Below are 13,657 nucleotides of genomic sequence, written 5' to 3'. Positions count from 1 at the left end.
ACAGAGGAACAAATCCTAAGCAGGCCCCGGGGACCTCTCTCCTTTTCATCCAGAAAGCAATAAATGTCACCGGGCTGAGCAGCAAATCACTCACAACAATGCAGCTTACCCAGCAGCCTGTCAAAGCAAACCTCTGAGTCACTTCACCGAGGGGATGCTATTTCAGGCCCCGTTGCTTTTGGGGTGGGGGTGTGGGGGCCGAGGCTCATGGAGTGCCAGTGGCTCACATTCTTCTCCTGTGCTTGCTCACGACAGGAGTGATTCTTGGCCAGGTTCTTGGCTCAGGTTTGGTTGTTGTTGGGTTGGGGTTTTTTCATTTCATTCTGAACTGCCTCCCTGACCTCCAGCTGTGGGGCCAGGGCCTTGGCAGCATCTGCCCAGCCTCTCCCTTCCCACGGCAGCATCAGCTCTGCTCTTATCATTCCTGACATGTTTGCCTAAGTGGCTCTTAAAGCCTTCCAAGGCTTGGAGGCTCCACAACCGCTTCAGGCGAGCCCCGTGTGTGTGTTTCACATGAATCAGCAGCTCATCCCCAGCCGAGTGTTCGCTTAGGTCCAACACAAACGTTTCAGGCGTGCATCCTGACGGGGAGAGACTGCAGAGCACAGGTCCGGAGGCGCCCACTGCCCACACGCCGCTCCCAGCCCTGCTCCCCGGCACCCCCCAGGAGTGCTCAGCGCCCTGGCACCCGCTTTGGCAGCCACCAAACCCAGCCAGAGGAGGGGAGGAAGTCTGCAGAGCAGGCAGCTATTGGGAGCACGTTTTAGGTAATGGTTACAAACCACTCCGAGGTTTAATCACTCAGAGCTGCAATTGCAGGGCAATTTCCTCTCACCCAGGAGCCTACTGCACCACACACCACAGGGCTTTGGGGGAGCCCAGTCTTCCCCCAAGGTTTTAGCTCATTCCACATTAATGCTCACATTCTTACCACACTGGGAATGTAAATTACAGTCTGCACTTTCAGCTGGGATCGTGCAAAGATTTCATCTGCTTGCTCTGCCCTGGGCTTCAGGCCTCTCTTTAACCCCTTCCTTTAAAGTCGCTTCAGCTCTCGGCACACTTCACGGCTCAGCTTTCCACCAGTCCCAGCTAGCAAGCACTGAGCTGAGTCAGCTCACTGAGAAGGCAGCACCAGCCCTGGATTAGAATCATCTGGGTTGGAAAAGCCCTTCAGGATCACCCAGTCCAACCATTCCTTACCTCTCCCAAGGCTGGTGCTGAACCATGTCCCTCAGCACCACATCTCTGCCTCTTTGGAACACCTCCAGGGATTCATCCACCTCCCTGGGCAGCCCTTTCAGTGAAGAAGTTTTTCTGATTCCCTAAATGTCCCCTGGGGCAACCTGAGGCCATTTCCTCTCATCCTATCACTTCATCCTTTGGGAGCAGAGCCCAACCCCTACCTCACCCAACCTCCTCTCAGGGAGCTGCAGAGAGCAATGAGGTCTCCCTCAGCCTCCTCTCCTCCAGACCAAACACCCCCAGCTCCCTCAGCTGCTCCTCCCCAGCCCTCTTCTCCAGACCCTTCCCCAGCTCTGTTGCCCTTCTCTGGACCTGCTCCAGCCTCTCAAGGTCCTTCTTAGAGTGAGGGACCTAAAACTGAACCCAGGATTCAGGTGTGGCCTCACCAGTGCCCAGCCCAGGGGCACAATCCCTGCCCTGCTCCTGCTGGCCACACCATTGCTGCTCCAGGCCAGGCTGCTGGTGGCCTTCTTGCCCACCTGGGCACCCCCTGGCTCAGCTTCTTCTGCTGTCAACCAGCACCCCAAGGTCCTTTTCTGCTGGGCCTGTACTCAGCCCTTGTGCTCAGCTCTGGGGAGCTCACACTTCAAGTACAGAGTTCAGTTCTGGGCACCTCAGTACAAGAGAGATGTGGAGGTGCTGGAGCCAGGGCAGAGGAGGGCAAGGAAGCTGTGAGGGGCCTGGAGAACAAATCTGATGGTGAGCAACTGAAGGAGCTGAGGATGGTTAGTGTGAAACAGAGGAAGCTGAGGGGAGACCTCACTGCTGTCTACAACTACCTGCAAGGAGGTTGTGGAGAGGCTGCTGCTGGTCTCTGCTCACAGGTCATTAGCGACAGAACAAGAGGGGATGGCCTCAGGCTGCCACTGGGGAGGTTTAGTCTCGACAGTAGGAAACATTTTTTCCCCTCAAGAGTGGTCAGGGTTTGGAATGTGCTGCCCAGGGAGGCGGTGGAGTCACCAAGCCTGGCTGTGTTTGAAGGTGGTTTGGCTGTGGTGCTTGGGGATATGGTTTCAAGGGTGACCCTTGCAGAGCAGGGTTCTGGGTTGGACTTGGTGATCCTGAGGGGCTTTCCTAACCTGAATGTTTCTGTGATTCTGTGACTCTGGGCAGTTTCCATCCACTCTGCCCCAAGCCTGGAGCTTTCCTGGGGTTGGTGTGACCCAAGTGCAGGAGTTGGCACTTGGCCTGGCTGAACTCTGCTTCTCACAGTTCTCTCTTTTGATCAATTTGCCTTAGTCCATTTGGCTCAGCATGGTTGGTTGCCAGCTTGCCCAGCAGCAGCCTCATCAATCCCATCCCCAGCAAATCTTGGGGAGTCTTCTCTGGACTCCTACCCTTCCCCCTCAGGTCTGAGATGTTCTAAGCTCTCTCTTTGTTTTTTAAAGAGATTTATACCAGTGTCTGCTTTGGGCCATTTGTTCTCCACATGATTTAGTAGTTGTTGTTTCTCTCTACCTCAAAGCCCTTTGTCTCTCTCAAACTCTTCTTTAATCCATTTCCTCTCAAGCTTATCACTTTCTTGATTTCATGCATTTGGTCAAAACATGAAGAGCAGATAATGAGAACCACCCCAAAAGCCTGCAGCAAAGGGAGCCAGTGCCAGACTCCCCATGTCAGGAGCTGTAAGCACCCCTCAGGAAATGCTTTTCATCAGCTCCTTGGGTTCCTTCCCAAATTCTCAATCCATTTGCCAGCTGCCTGTGATTTCTCACCACCTTGCTGATGGCTTTGTTTTGCTTTGCTTTGCTTTACCTTCTGTTTGTTTTACATCCACTTCCCCATGCAGTATACTTGGGGTAAGCCTTTCACTGAATTGCTTTACACAGGAAAATCCTTGTTGGGGCTTTTTCCACCCCCCTTCCTCTCTCAGTTGCTCCTGGGATGGTTTATTTAAGCCATTCCCACCACCAGCCCAGGCTGAGCTGCAGCCTGACAGCAGCTTTTTGTCTGTGTAACAGAGCACAGCCTTTGGACTGAGCACTGCTTTCTAATGGCAAAAACACGTCCTGGTGGCAGGGGAAGAGCTGTGACAAACTGGAACCTCTTGGCTGACAAAAGTATTCTGGAGGTTTCTATTTACATCCTGATTTACAACCTCCCCCAGCCAGGGCTGCAAGCTGCTCGTTAGTGAAAGCCTTGATTAAATCATTGCCTGATTTTCATCAAAAGGAAGTGCAGGGTGAGCTGTGAGTCACTGCAAGGCTGACACAGACCTGCTGCCTGGCAAAGCTCAGCTCCTCCAGCCAGCCAGATCAGCTTCACCCAGACAAGGAACGCCCGAGGTGACCACCCGCAGCCAGCTGGTGACCAGCCAGGGGCTGCCCAGCTGGCCAAGAAGGCCAACAGCATCCTGGCCTGGCCAGCAGGAGCAGGGCAGGGATTGTGCCCCTGGTGAGGCCACAGCTGGAGGACTGGGTTCAGTTCTGGGCCCTCACTCCAAGAAGGACACTGAGGGCTGGAGCAGGTCCAGAGAAGGGCAACAGAGCTGGGGAAGGGTCTGGAGAGCAGGGCTGGGGAGGAGCAGCTGAGGGAGCTGGGGGTGTTCAGCCTGGAGGAGGCTGAGGGAGACCTCATTGCTCTCTGCAGCTCCCTGAGAGGAGGCTGGAGTTAGGTCTCTTCTCCCAAGTAACAAGTGATAGAAGAGGATAAGGCCTCAAGTTGCGCCATGGGAGGTTTAAGCTGTTCATGAGGAACAATTTCTTCCCCTTGAGGGTTGTCCAGGCCTGGCCCAGGCTGCCCAGGGCAGTGGTGGAGTCCCCATCCCCGGAGGGGTTTCAGAGCTGTGGGGGTGTGGAGCTGAGAGACATTGGCTTAGTGGTGGCCTGGCAGCGCTGGGTAAGGGCTGGGCTGGATGGTCTGCAAGGTCTCTCGCTACTGCAGCAGCTCTGGGGCTGGCTCTGCTCAGGCAGGTGTGATTGCAGCTCAGGCTGTGTCCCAGGGGATTTGCTAAGAGCTTCACAGCCTGGGCAGCGAACCAGCCACAGTCCAATCCTCTCATTCTCGTGCCAAAGGGGGGCTCATCCCTTCCTGGAAAGCTTTGCTGCTTACAATTGAGAACCAAATTATGGATTGCAAATGACTTTTCCTCCACATCTCCCCCCTTAATGAAAAAAACATCCCTGCCTCTGCCTCTGAAAAGAGCTGAAAGAACCAGGAGAGCACAGCCTGCCAAGTCCCAGATGAAAGAGGTCCTGCACATCAAACAGTCGCCCCAGCAGACTACACCAGGGGGCTGAGGTGCTGGCTGCTCCTGCGCGCAGCGGTTACCTGCAGCGCTGCGCTGCGCTGCCGGCTGCTGCCAGCGGCGCCGGGGCCGTGCCAGAGGCTGTCCCTGGCTCCCTCCCTTCCCATTCATCCGCACGGGCAGGCAGCAGGGGAGCTGGCAGGGCAGCAGGATGTATCCTGTTCTCCTGTGAACATTCGACACAGCTGGGATGGTCGTTTGGAGGCTCGGTACAGAGCGCGGGGCTGGGGAGGTAGCCGAGCTCGCTCCCCTGCCAGACCAAAGCCTCCGAAAGCTGCTGAGTCAGCGCGGAAGGGGAGGCAGCGCCGCGGCCCCAGGCGCTCACAAGGGACTGCCCTGTCCTTGGGCGGGCAGGAGGGGGACCGGCAGCGCAGCCCTCCGGCCCGGCCTGCACACAGGCTGCGGTTGTTACACACGTCTGAGCTGCGGGATGGATGCTTGGACCCGGGTCAAGGACAGTTGGGAAAGAGAGGTGCTCCAAGAACGAGCCCACAGAGCCAGCCCAGCTCTGATAGCAGAGGGAATTTACTGCATGGAAAAACCTCCACATTCTGGGAGCACACCTGGGGCACCAGCCTTGGAGACAGACCCCAACTACAGCTGCTGGAGGGAGCTTTCAAGAACCTCATCATTCAAGGCACTTGAGCTGGCTGGGAAAGCTTGATCTGGATCTACCTCAAATCAGACCCAGGACAAGCTGAAACTGTGACCTCTCCATCAGGCAGATGCCCCTGGATGGCTCCTCCAGCACACAGCTCCTCTCTGTCAGCACACAGCACCTAAGCCAGCACCATGCTGAATGAAAGAGTATGAGCAAGGCTGGCAGGGGCCAACACTTAGGACCTTTCATTGCCTAAGGTTACACAACCCAAAGAAGGTCACCAAGGGCAAGGGCAGGGTCCTGGCCCTGGGGAGGAACAACCTCCTGCAGCAGGACAGCTGAGGGGGGACCTGCTGGGAAGCAGCTCCAAGGAGAAGGAGCTGGGAGTGCTGGGGGACAACAAGGTCCCCATGAGGCAGCAATGTGCCCTGGGGGCCAAGAAGGCCAATGGGGTCCTGGGGTGCAGGAAGGAGAGTGTGGGCAGCAGGGTGAGGGAGGTTCTTTTCCCTCTCTGCTCTGCTTTAGAGAGGCCACAAATGGAGTCCTGTGTCCAGTTCTGGGATCCCCAGTTGAAGAGAGACAGAGAACTGCTGGAAAGAGTCCAGGGGAGGCTGCAAAGCTGCTGAGGGGCCTGGAGCAGCTCTGGGAGCAGCAAAGGCTGAGAGCCCTGGGGCTGAGAGCCTGCAGAAGAGCAGCCCCAGAGGGCAGCTGAGCAATGCTCAGCAAGAGCTAAAGGAGCTGTGGGGGGCAAGAGGCTGGGGCCAGACTCTGCTGAGTGGTGCCCAGGCACAGGGCAAGGGGCAATGGGCACAGACTGGAAGCCAGGAGGTTCCACCTGAACATGAGGAAATCATTGCTCTGCAGGAAGGACAGGATGAGCTGCCTCTAATGGGTTAAGTAAGGAAAGTGGTTCATAGTGAAGAGAAGCAATTGAAATGCACAAGAGAAAGCAATCACTGTCACAGCATCACAGGGTGCAGCCCTGCCTGAAAAGTTGCTTAAATAATGCATTCAGGGAGGCATAACTGAGGACCACCATGCCCTCAACTCCCTTTGGTTTATCTGAAGAAAGAAGGAGGGATGCAGACATACCCCAGGAGTCATGCTGAGGCTGCTTAGGTGGAGTAGGAGTGGATGGGAGGATGAACAACAGCTCAGCTTGTGACCTGCTAAACAAGACACCACTCACAGGACACAACACAAGGAACAAGGACTGGATGACCTTTGAGGGCCTTTCCAACCCAAACCATTCTGTGATTCTTTGTCTCAGCTCTCCAAGTCCAGCAGCAGCCAATGGCTCCTGCCTAGAATCATAGAACTCAATCACAGAACTGTCAGGGTTAGAAGGAACCTCAAGGCTCATCCAGTCCCAACCCCCTGTCATGGGCAGGGACACCTCACACCACAGCAGGTTGCTCACAGCCACCTCCAGCCTGGCTGCAAACACCTCCAGGCAGGAGGCTTCCACCACCTCCCTGGGCAACCTGTGCCAGGCTCTCACCACCCTCCTGGGGAACAACTTCTTCCTCACATCCAATCTCAATCTCCCCACTTCTAGTTTTGCTCCATCCCTCCCAGTCCTATCCCTCCCTGACACCCTCAAAAGTCCCTCCCCAGCTTTCCTGGAGCCCCCTGCAGATCCTGGAAGGCCACAATGAGGTCTCCTCAAAGCCTTCTCCTCTCCAGCCTGCACAACCCCAACTACCTCAGTCTGTCCTCACAGCAGAGCAGCTCCAGCCCTCTGCTCATCCTTGTGGTCCTTCTGCGGACACCTTCCAGCACCTCCAGATCCTTCCTGGCACAGAGGCTCCAGAACTGGCCCCAGAGCTCCAGCTGTGGTCTCAGCAGAGTGGAGCAGAGGGGCAGAATCCCCTCCCTGGCCCTGCTGGCCACACTTCTCTTGCTGCAGCCCAGGCTCTGCTTGGCTCTCTGGGCTGCAAGTGCTCACTGCTGGCTCCTGCTGAGCTTCTCCTCCCCCAGCACCCCCAAGGCCTTTTCTCCAGGGCTGCTCTCCAACCCAGTCCCTGCCCAGCCTATACCTGCACACAGCAATCCTTGCCCTAGAAGCCCTCCCAGTCTCCAGTGGTCTGTGATTCAGCAGCTGCCCTGGCCTGTGCTCAGTGACACTCAGTGTGGTCCCTCAGTGACCCAGCATCTGCTCCCAGCTCCCCAAAGATGCAAGCAGATCCCTCTGGTGACAGCTCACTCACTGCCTGAGGGCATCTGCCATCAAAGCAGCTAAATGTCTCCCGGAATGGTTGATGGAAACTGAACATTTGCCATGTGAGCCAGCAGAGGAGGAGCAGCAGTGTGCCAGCTGCCTGGCTCCAGCCTCTGAAGAGGTAGCAGCAAAGAGCCATCCTCTCCTCCATGCCACTGTGGTGTCCCTGGAGGGAGAGCAAACAGCTCTGGCTGGAGAGAGAGATCACAGAGTCACAGCATGGTGGGGGCTGGAAAGGACCTCTGAAGGCCATCCAGTCCAACCCCCCTGCCAGAGCAGGTCACACAGGAACACAGCTAGGTGGCTGTTGAAATTCTCCAGGGAAGGAGACTCTACAACCTCTCTGGGCAGCCTGCTCCAGGCTTCTCTCACCCTTACTCCAGAAGCTGCTTCTCACATTCAGATGGAACTTCCTTATGTTCAACTTCATTCCTAGTACCTCCTGCCCTGGCCCTGGGGACCACTGAGAAGGGCCTGGCCCCATCCTCCTGACCCCCAGCCCTGAGGTATTTGTGAGCACTGATGAGATCCCCCCTGACCCTCCTTCAGATGGGAGATAACAGAGCCCAGAGAGTAGAGGAAACAGCTTAAGGACTATTCATCTGACATGTTTTTGGGCAGAGATCCAAATTGGGGCTAAATTGGGGCTATGGATTAGGGAGGTTGCGACATATCTTTAAAGTCACAACAACAGCGCCCCAGAGGCAGAAGCCAGGAGCCTGATGCTTCCAAAATCCCAGTGACTCAGAGGCTGGTGGAGATGACACCAACAGCACAGCCAGGCAGGGGTGAGCATGTCAGGAGAGGAGGAACTCCCCAGTGTGACTTGCTGAGCAGCCAACATGAGCAAATGCTGTGGTGTTCCCATCTTCACAAGCAGGAGAGGCATAATTCCACACATCAGAGGCTCAGGAGCATCCTGATCTGATCAGATCTGAGAAGCTCTTGAGAAAGGAGAGCACAGATTCTGGGGCCTCAGAGCAGCCAGACTCAAAGTGCCCTGGAGAATCTCGATGAGAGCTCCACTGCATGTCCTGGGAGCTAAGCACTGAGACAAAGGGGAGGCCGAAAGGAACAGCCACAGCCACCACAACTGGGAGCCAGGCAGGGCTAGGAGTCAGAGCAGGAAGGTCTGCTCCAGCAGCCCCAGGTGCCTGCAGGGCAGCAGTCTGTGTCAAGCTCACACACACCTCCATCCTTCCCCTCTGTCCTGCCCTGGGGAGGCCACATCTGCAATACTCCGTCCAGTCCTGGGCTCCCCAGTTCCAGGGCTTGCTGGAGAGGGTACAGAGAAGGGCTACAAAGATGCTGAGGGGGTCTGGAACATCTCTGTCAGGAGGAAAGGCTGAGAGGGTTGGGGCTTTTGGGTCTGCAAAAGAGCAGCCTGAGGGGGATCTCATCACTGGTGATCAAGGGTGGGGGCCAGGAGGCTGGGGCCAGGCTTTGCTCAGCGGTGCCCAGGGACAAAGGGGCACAAAGGTGAAGGTGAGAAGCTCCATCTAAACAGGAGGAGAAACTCCTTTAATTTAAGGGTGGCAGCACTGGAGCAGGCTGCCCAGAGGTGGTGGAGTCTCCATCTCTGGAGACTTTCAAATCCCACCTGGATGTGTTCCTGTGTGACCTTCTCTAAAGGGACCCTTGGCAAAGAGTCAGACTGGATGATCTCCAGAGGTCACTCCAACCCCTACCATCCTGTGACTGCTACAACACAGGTTCAGGCTCATCCTGGGAGCCAACTGGAGTTCTGAGTAAAGAGAGCAACCCCCAGGAACAACAGCCCTGAACACTGGGCAGCTCCAGGGGCTGCTGCAGCAGCGCCCATGGAGGAGAGCCAGGCAGCAAAAGGCTCAGAGGCCAGCTGCAGAGCCAGAGAGCAGGTGGTGCCCAGGAAATAAAGCCAGGGAAGCTGAAGGATCTTCTCTTGTATGGTCTGCTTACACCCAGGAAAGAATACTGGCCAGCAGAAGGATCACCAAGGGGTTAAGCAGATCCACACTGGGTGCTGGTAAACACACTGCCAGCTCCAGTGAGTAACTGGGAAGAGCCCAGGCCCACTGGGTGAGGAATGGCTCAGTTTCTGCTGACATCTACTGACTGCTCAGCTCAAGGCTCTCACAGTCTCTGGATCACACAAAAAGAAACTCTACAAGGAGTGGAAGAGAGGACAGCTGGAGTGGGGGCATGTAAGGAAGCTGCCTGAGCAGCAAGGGACCTGGTGAGGAAAGCCAAAGCTCGGCTAGGATCAAATCCAGCCAGGGAGATCCAGGGGAACAGTAAACATTTCTGTAGGTATAGTGATGGTGAAAAGAAGCCTGGGGAAGGTGTGGGTCCCTCAGAAAGCAAACAGCTGAGCTGGTGACAAGTGACATGGAGAAGGCTGAGGTGCTCAAGGACGTCTTTACCTCCAGCTGCACTCCTGGAATCATGGAAGATAATGGCAGGGACCGGAGGAAGGAACTGCCCATGGTGAGTGAGGATCAGGTTGTGACCATCTGAAGAACCTGAAAGTGTTCAAGTCCATGGGACCCAATGGGATACACCCATGGGTGCTGAGGGAGCTGGGGAGGAGTTTGCTAGGCCACTCTCCATCATACTCCAAAAGTCCTGGCAGTCTGGGGAGGTCCCCAGGGACTGGAAAAGGGGAAACATAACTCCCAGTTTCAGGAAGGGAAAGAGATGACCCAGGGGGCTACAGGCCAGGCAGTCACAGTGTCACAGTATCACAGTATCACCAAGGTTGGAAGAGACCCCAAGGATCGAGTCCAACCTGTCTCCACAGGCCTCATGACTAGACCATGGCACCAAGTGCCACATCCAATCCCCTCTTGATCACCTCCAGGGATGGGGACTCCACCACCTCCCTGGGCAGCACATCCCAATGACGAACGACTCGCTCGACCTCGAGGATCATCGAGTCCAAGCTGTCACCACAGACCTCATGACTAAACTATGGCACCAAGTGCCACATCCAATCCCCTCCTGAACACCTGCTCCTGGATCATCAGAACAAGAGGACGCAGTCTCAAGCTGTGCCAGGGGAGGTTCAGGCTGGATGTTAGGAAGAAATTCTTCCCAGCAAGAGAGATTGGCCCTTGGGATGTGCTGCCCAGGGAGGTGGTGGAGTCCCCATCCCTGGAGGTGTTTAGGAAGAGCCTGGATGAGGCCCTTGGTGCCAGGGTTGAGTTGATCAGATGGCGCTGGCTGAGAGGTTGGACTGGATGATCTCAAAGGTCTTTTCCAACCTGGTTCATTCTGTTCTGTCAGAGCACATCCTGTGAAGGCAGGCAGCAGGTTCCTAGATAGCCTCAGGATGTGCTGAGCTTATGGAGCCAGGGACCTCTTTCCTAATCATTTTCCCCTATCTCAATCCAGGCTGATAATTTGCAATTAGAGCTGTGAAGGGCTCCAAGTGAAAAGCCCTTCCCTCAGATGTTGCTGTTGCTAGTCGACCTTCCAAGGGGGAATCAGATCCAGATGAAGGCAGAGAGAAGTCCAAATCAATCAGCCTCTGACAAGAACTGGAGCCCTCCAGCAAATCCAAACAAAGCCTCTGGATGGAGGGAGGCATGAATGCAATTAAGTGAGGAATCCACAGCCCTTTCTTTCCCTTTGTAAATGTTGTTTATTTCCTTAGCAGGTTACCAAAACGGTGACACACTGAAAACTCAACAACCCTAATCACTGGCCTAACAAGGTCTAAGTGATTCCAGGTCCCCCGAAGGGAAGTCAGCTGCTCTCAGCTCCCCAAGTACTGCTTGTCCCTGTCAGAGCAGTCTCGGCTAATGCCTGTTAACCCCTAAAGCCCTGCACTGGCTGATGGGGCATGGAGAGGCAAACCCTTGGCCCTCCAAGGTTCACATTTGTGGCTAGGTGGAGCCTGGCAGCTCTTTGATTGGCAGCCAAGGGAAGGGACTCAGGGCCCTCCCGAGGCTTAACCAAACTGCTACGAAACAAAACATCAGCAAAGTGATTTTCCCTTGGTTTAATGTGGTTTGCAACATTAGGTTTATTGTTTTGTGGCTTTCTGTGTGCAGAGCATGTGTTTGCAATATGTTGGTAACCTTCTGGGGGCTTAAAGCTACAGCAGAATCCCTTTCAAGAGGAGGAAGGCCTGAACAAGGAGGAATGCTCCAGGGAGGTTGTCACCCCCTGAGCCCTCTGGCAGGAGGGACACTGAAGGTAAAGCAGAGGCACTGATCCTGGCTGGGGAATCCACTCTTGCCAGACATCACCTTGGAGAAGTGTTTTGGCTCTCTGATGAGCCAGCACTGCTCTCCTGTAGAACCACAGCATGGGTTGGGCTGGAGGGGCCACAAAGCTCATCCAGCTTCAGCCCCCTGCCATGGGCAGGGACACCTCCCACCAGCACAGCTTGCTCAAGGCCTCATCCAGCCTGGCCTGGAACACCTCCAGGCAGGAGGCAGCCACAGCCTCCCTGGGCAGCCTGTGCCAGGCTCTCCCCAGCCTCACTCTCAAGGATTTCTTTCTCACCTCCAGTCTCAATTTCCTCTCTTCTTCCAACCTGGCCTTGAACACCTCCAGGGAGAGGGCATCCACAACCTGCTCCAGTGCCTCACCACCCTCTTCGTCTTCCTGCTCTCCAGCCTCAGTCTCCTCCCTTTCAGCTCAAAGCCATTGCCCTTCATCCTCTCACTGCAAGCCCTTGTCAAAAGTCTCAGCTCAACACCAGCTCACTAGGTTTTCCCAAACAAGGACAGGAGGAGTCCTTTTCAGGGTTGAGATGATCCCAGCTGTTTATCAGGGGATTCATCAGCTCAACCAGTCCCCAAACACCACACCAAGACTTTGGGGTGACAAAGGGGGAAAAAAGTAAAATCAAGCCTGAAGCACTTTGAGGCCCAGGCAGAACTGGCCACTGGACCACAAAGGGAGGCAGGATGGAGGAGGAGGAGGAAGGAATGAAAGCAAACAACTACTGAGATCCTGGCTCCAGAGGTGGAAGAAGGAGCAGAGCTCCTGGAGGAGCAGTTACCTGATCCTAACACAACACTGCTGGGAATCAAGAGGGGGTTTTGGAGACAGGCACACAGGAGGAGCAGCCACCAGCTGCATGCCCACAGGCTGGGCAGGCTGAGATGCTCACAGCCTGCTTTCACCATCCACAAAAGAAGGTGGCTGTGCTTAGGGCTGTCTGCTAAAGCCTGACACCCAGATCTGCCTGGGTGATTTGGCTACAAGCTCTCTCCAGTTTGGGTGGGGAGACTGCAAGGCAGTGAGGAGCAGTGGAGCAGACACAAAGCAAAGCTGGATGTGTAAAATGAACGGCAGGGGGTGGAAGGCACCTCTGGAGATCACTGAGTCCAAGCCCCCTGCCAGAGCAGGGTCCCACAGGAACACATCCAGGGGGGTTTGGAAAGTCTCCAGAGGAGACTCCCCAGCCTCTCTGGGCAGCCTGCTCCAGGCCTCCAGCACCCTCACACCAAAGAGGTTTTTCCTCCTCTCCAGATGGAACTTCCTGGGTTCCAGTTGGTATCCCTTGCCCTGTCATGGGACACCAGTGCAAGTCACCTGGCACCTCCATCTGGTGCCACCCTGCAGATATCTATAACCATCCCCAAGATCACCCTCAGGCTGCTCTTCCCCAGACAGAGCAGCCCCAGGGCTCAGCCTTTCCTTGTCAGACAGATGTTGCAGTCCCTCATCCTTGCAGCCTTTGCAGGACTCTCTCCAACAGTTTCGTGTCCCTCTGGACCTGGGGAGCCCACAACTGGACACAATATTCCAGATGTGGTCTTCCCAGGGCAGAGCAGATGGGGAAGAGAAGCTCCCTTGCCCTGCTGGTCACACTCAGTGCAGCCAGCAGACCATGGGGCACATTGCAGGCTCCTGGATGCAGCACTGCATCCACTATAGCCCAGGCAAAGCTGGGGAGTGAGAGTCAACCCTCTGTGCAACATGAGAGTCCTGAGTGGGCTCCTGGCAGGCTCCTGTCCCCCAGGTTCTGGCCTGAAGCAAGCAGACAGAGGAGAAGCTGCTGGCAGGGCGCTGTGTGCAGTGAGACTCCCTCCCCTCACACCTCCCCCAGAGAGCCTGGCTCCCGGGGCCAGCCTCAGGAGAGGAAAGAGGCTTTAACTGTCCAGCTCCTCCTGGCAGTGATTCACCAGGTGCTTCAGCAGCCTGCAGGAGAGCAGCAATGAATCAGGCAGGGACAAAGGCCAAGAGCACTAATCCATGGCAGCAACACGCACAGGGGGCTGGGGCTGCAGCAGCCATGAGCTCCTGTGCTCAGCCCAGGGCTGCAGGAGGGCTTTGTGCCCTGGCACTGCCCCCTCAGGCAAAAGGCCACTCTGCCTTGGGGCTGCTTTGCTTACAAAAGGCCTCC

At 55.8% G+C, this 13,657-nt stretch overlaps 1 protein-coding gene across 1 annotated transcript in view; it reads right to left on the bottom strand.

The window, feature by feature from the left end:
• COL26A1 (collagen type XXVI alpha 1 chain) overlaps positions 1-13,657 on the bottom strand; it is a 203,155-nt gene that overhangs the window by 105,174 nt on the left and 84,324 nt on the right. Inside the window, exon 4 of the mRNA XM_054167110.1 lies at positions 330-341. Within this exon, the coding sequence (XP_054023085.1) occupies positions 330-341 (12 nt within the window). The remainder of the gene's footprint in view (positions 1-329; positions 342-13,657) is intronic.

This window comes from Dryobates pubescens, chromosome 13 (assembly GCF_014839835.1).
Source record: "Dryobates pubescens isolate bDryPub1 chromosome 13, bDryPub1.pri, whole genome shotgun sequence".
NCBI classification, from domain to species: Eukaryota; Metazoa; Chordata; class Aves; order Piciformes; family Picidae; genus Dryobates; species Dryobates pubescens.
Note: the sequence above shows the minus strand (reverse complement) of the source record. Positions and strands in the feature narration are given on the sequence as shown.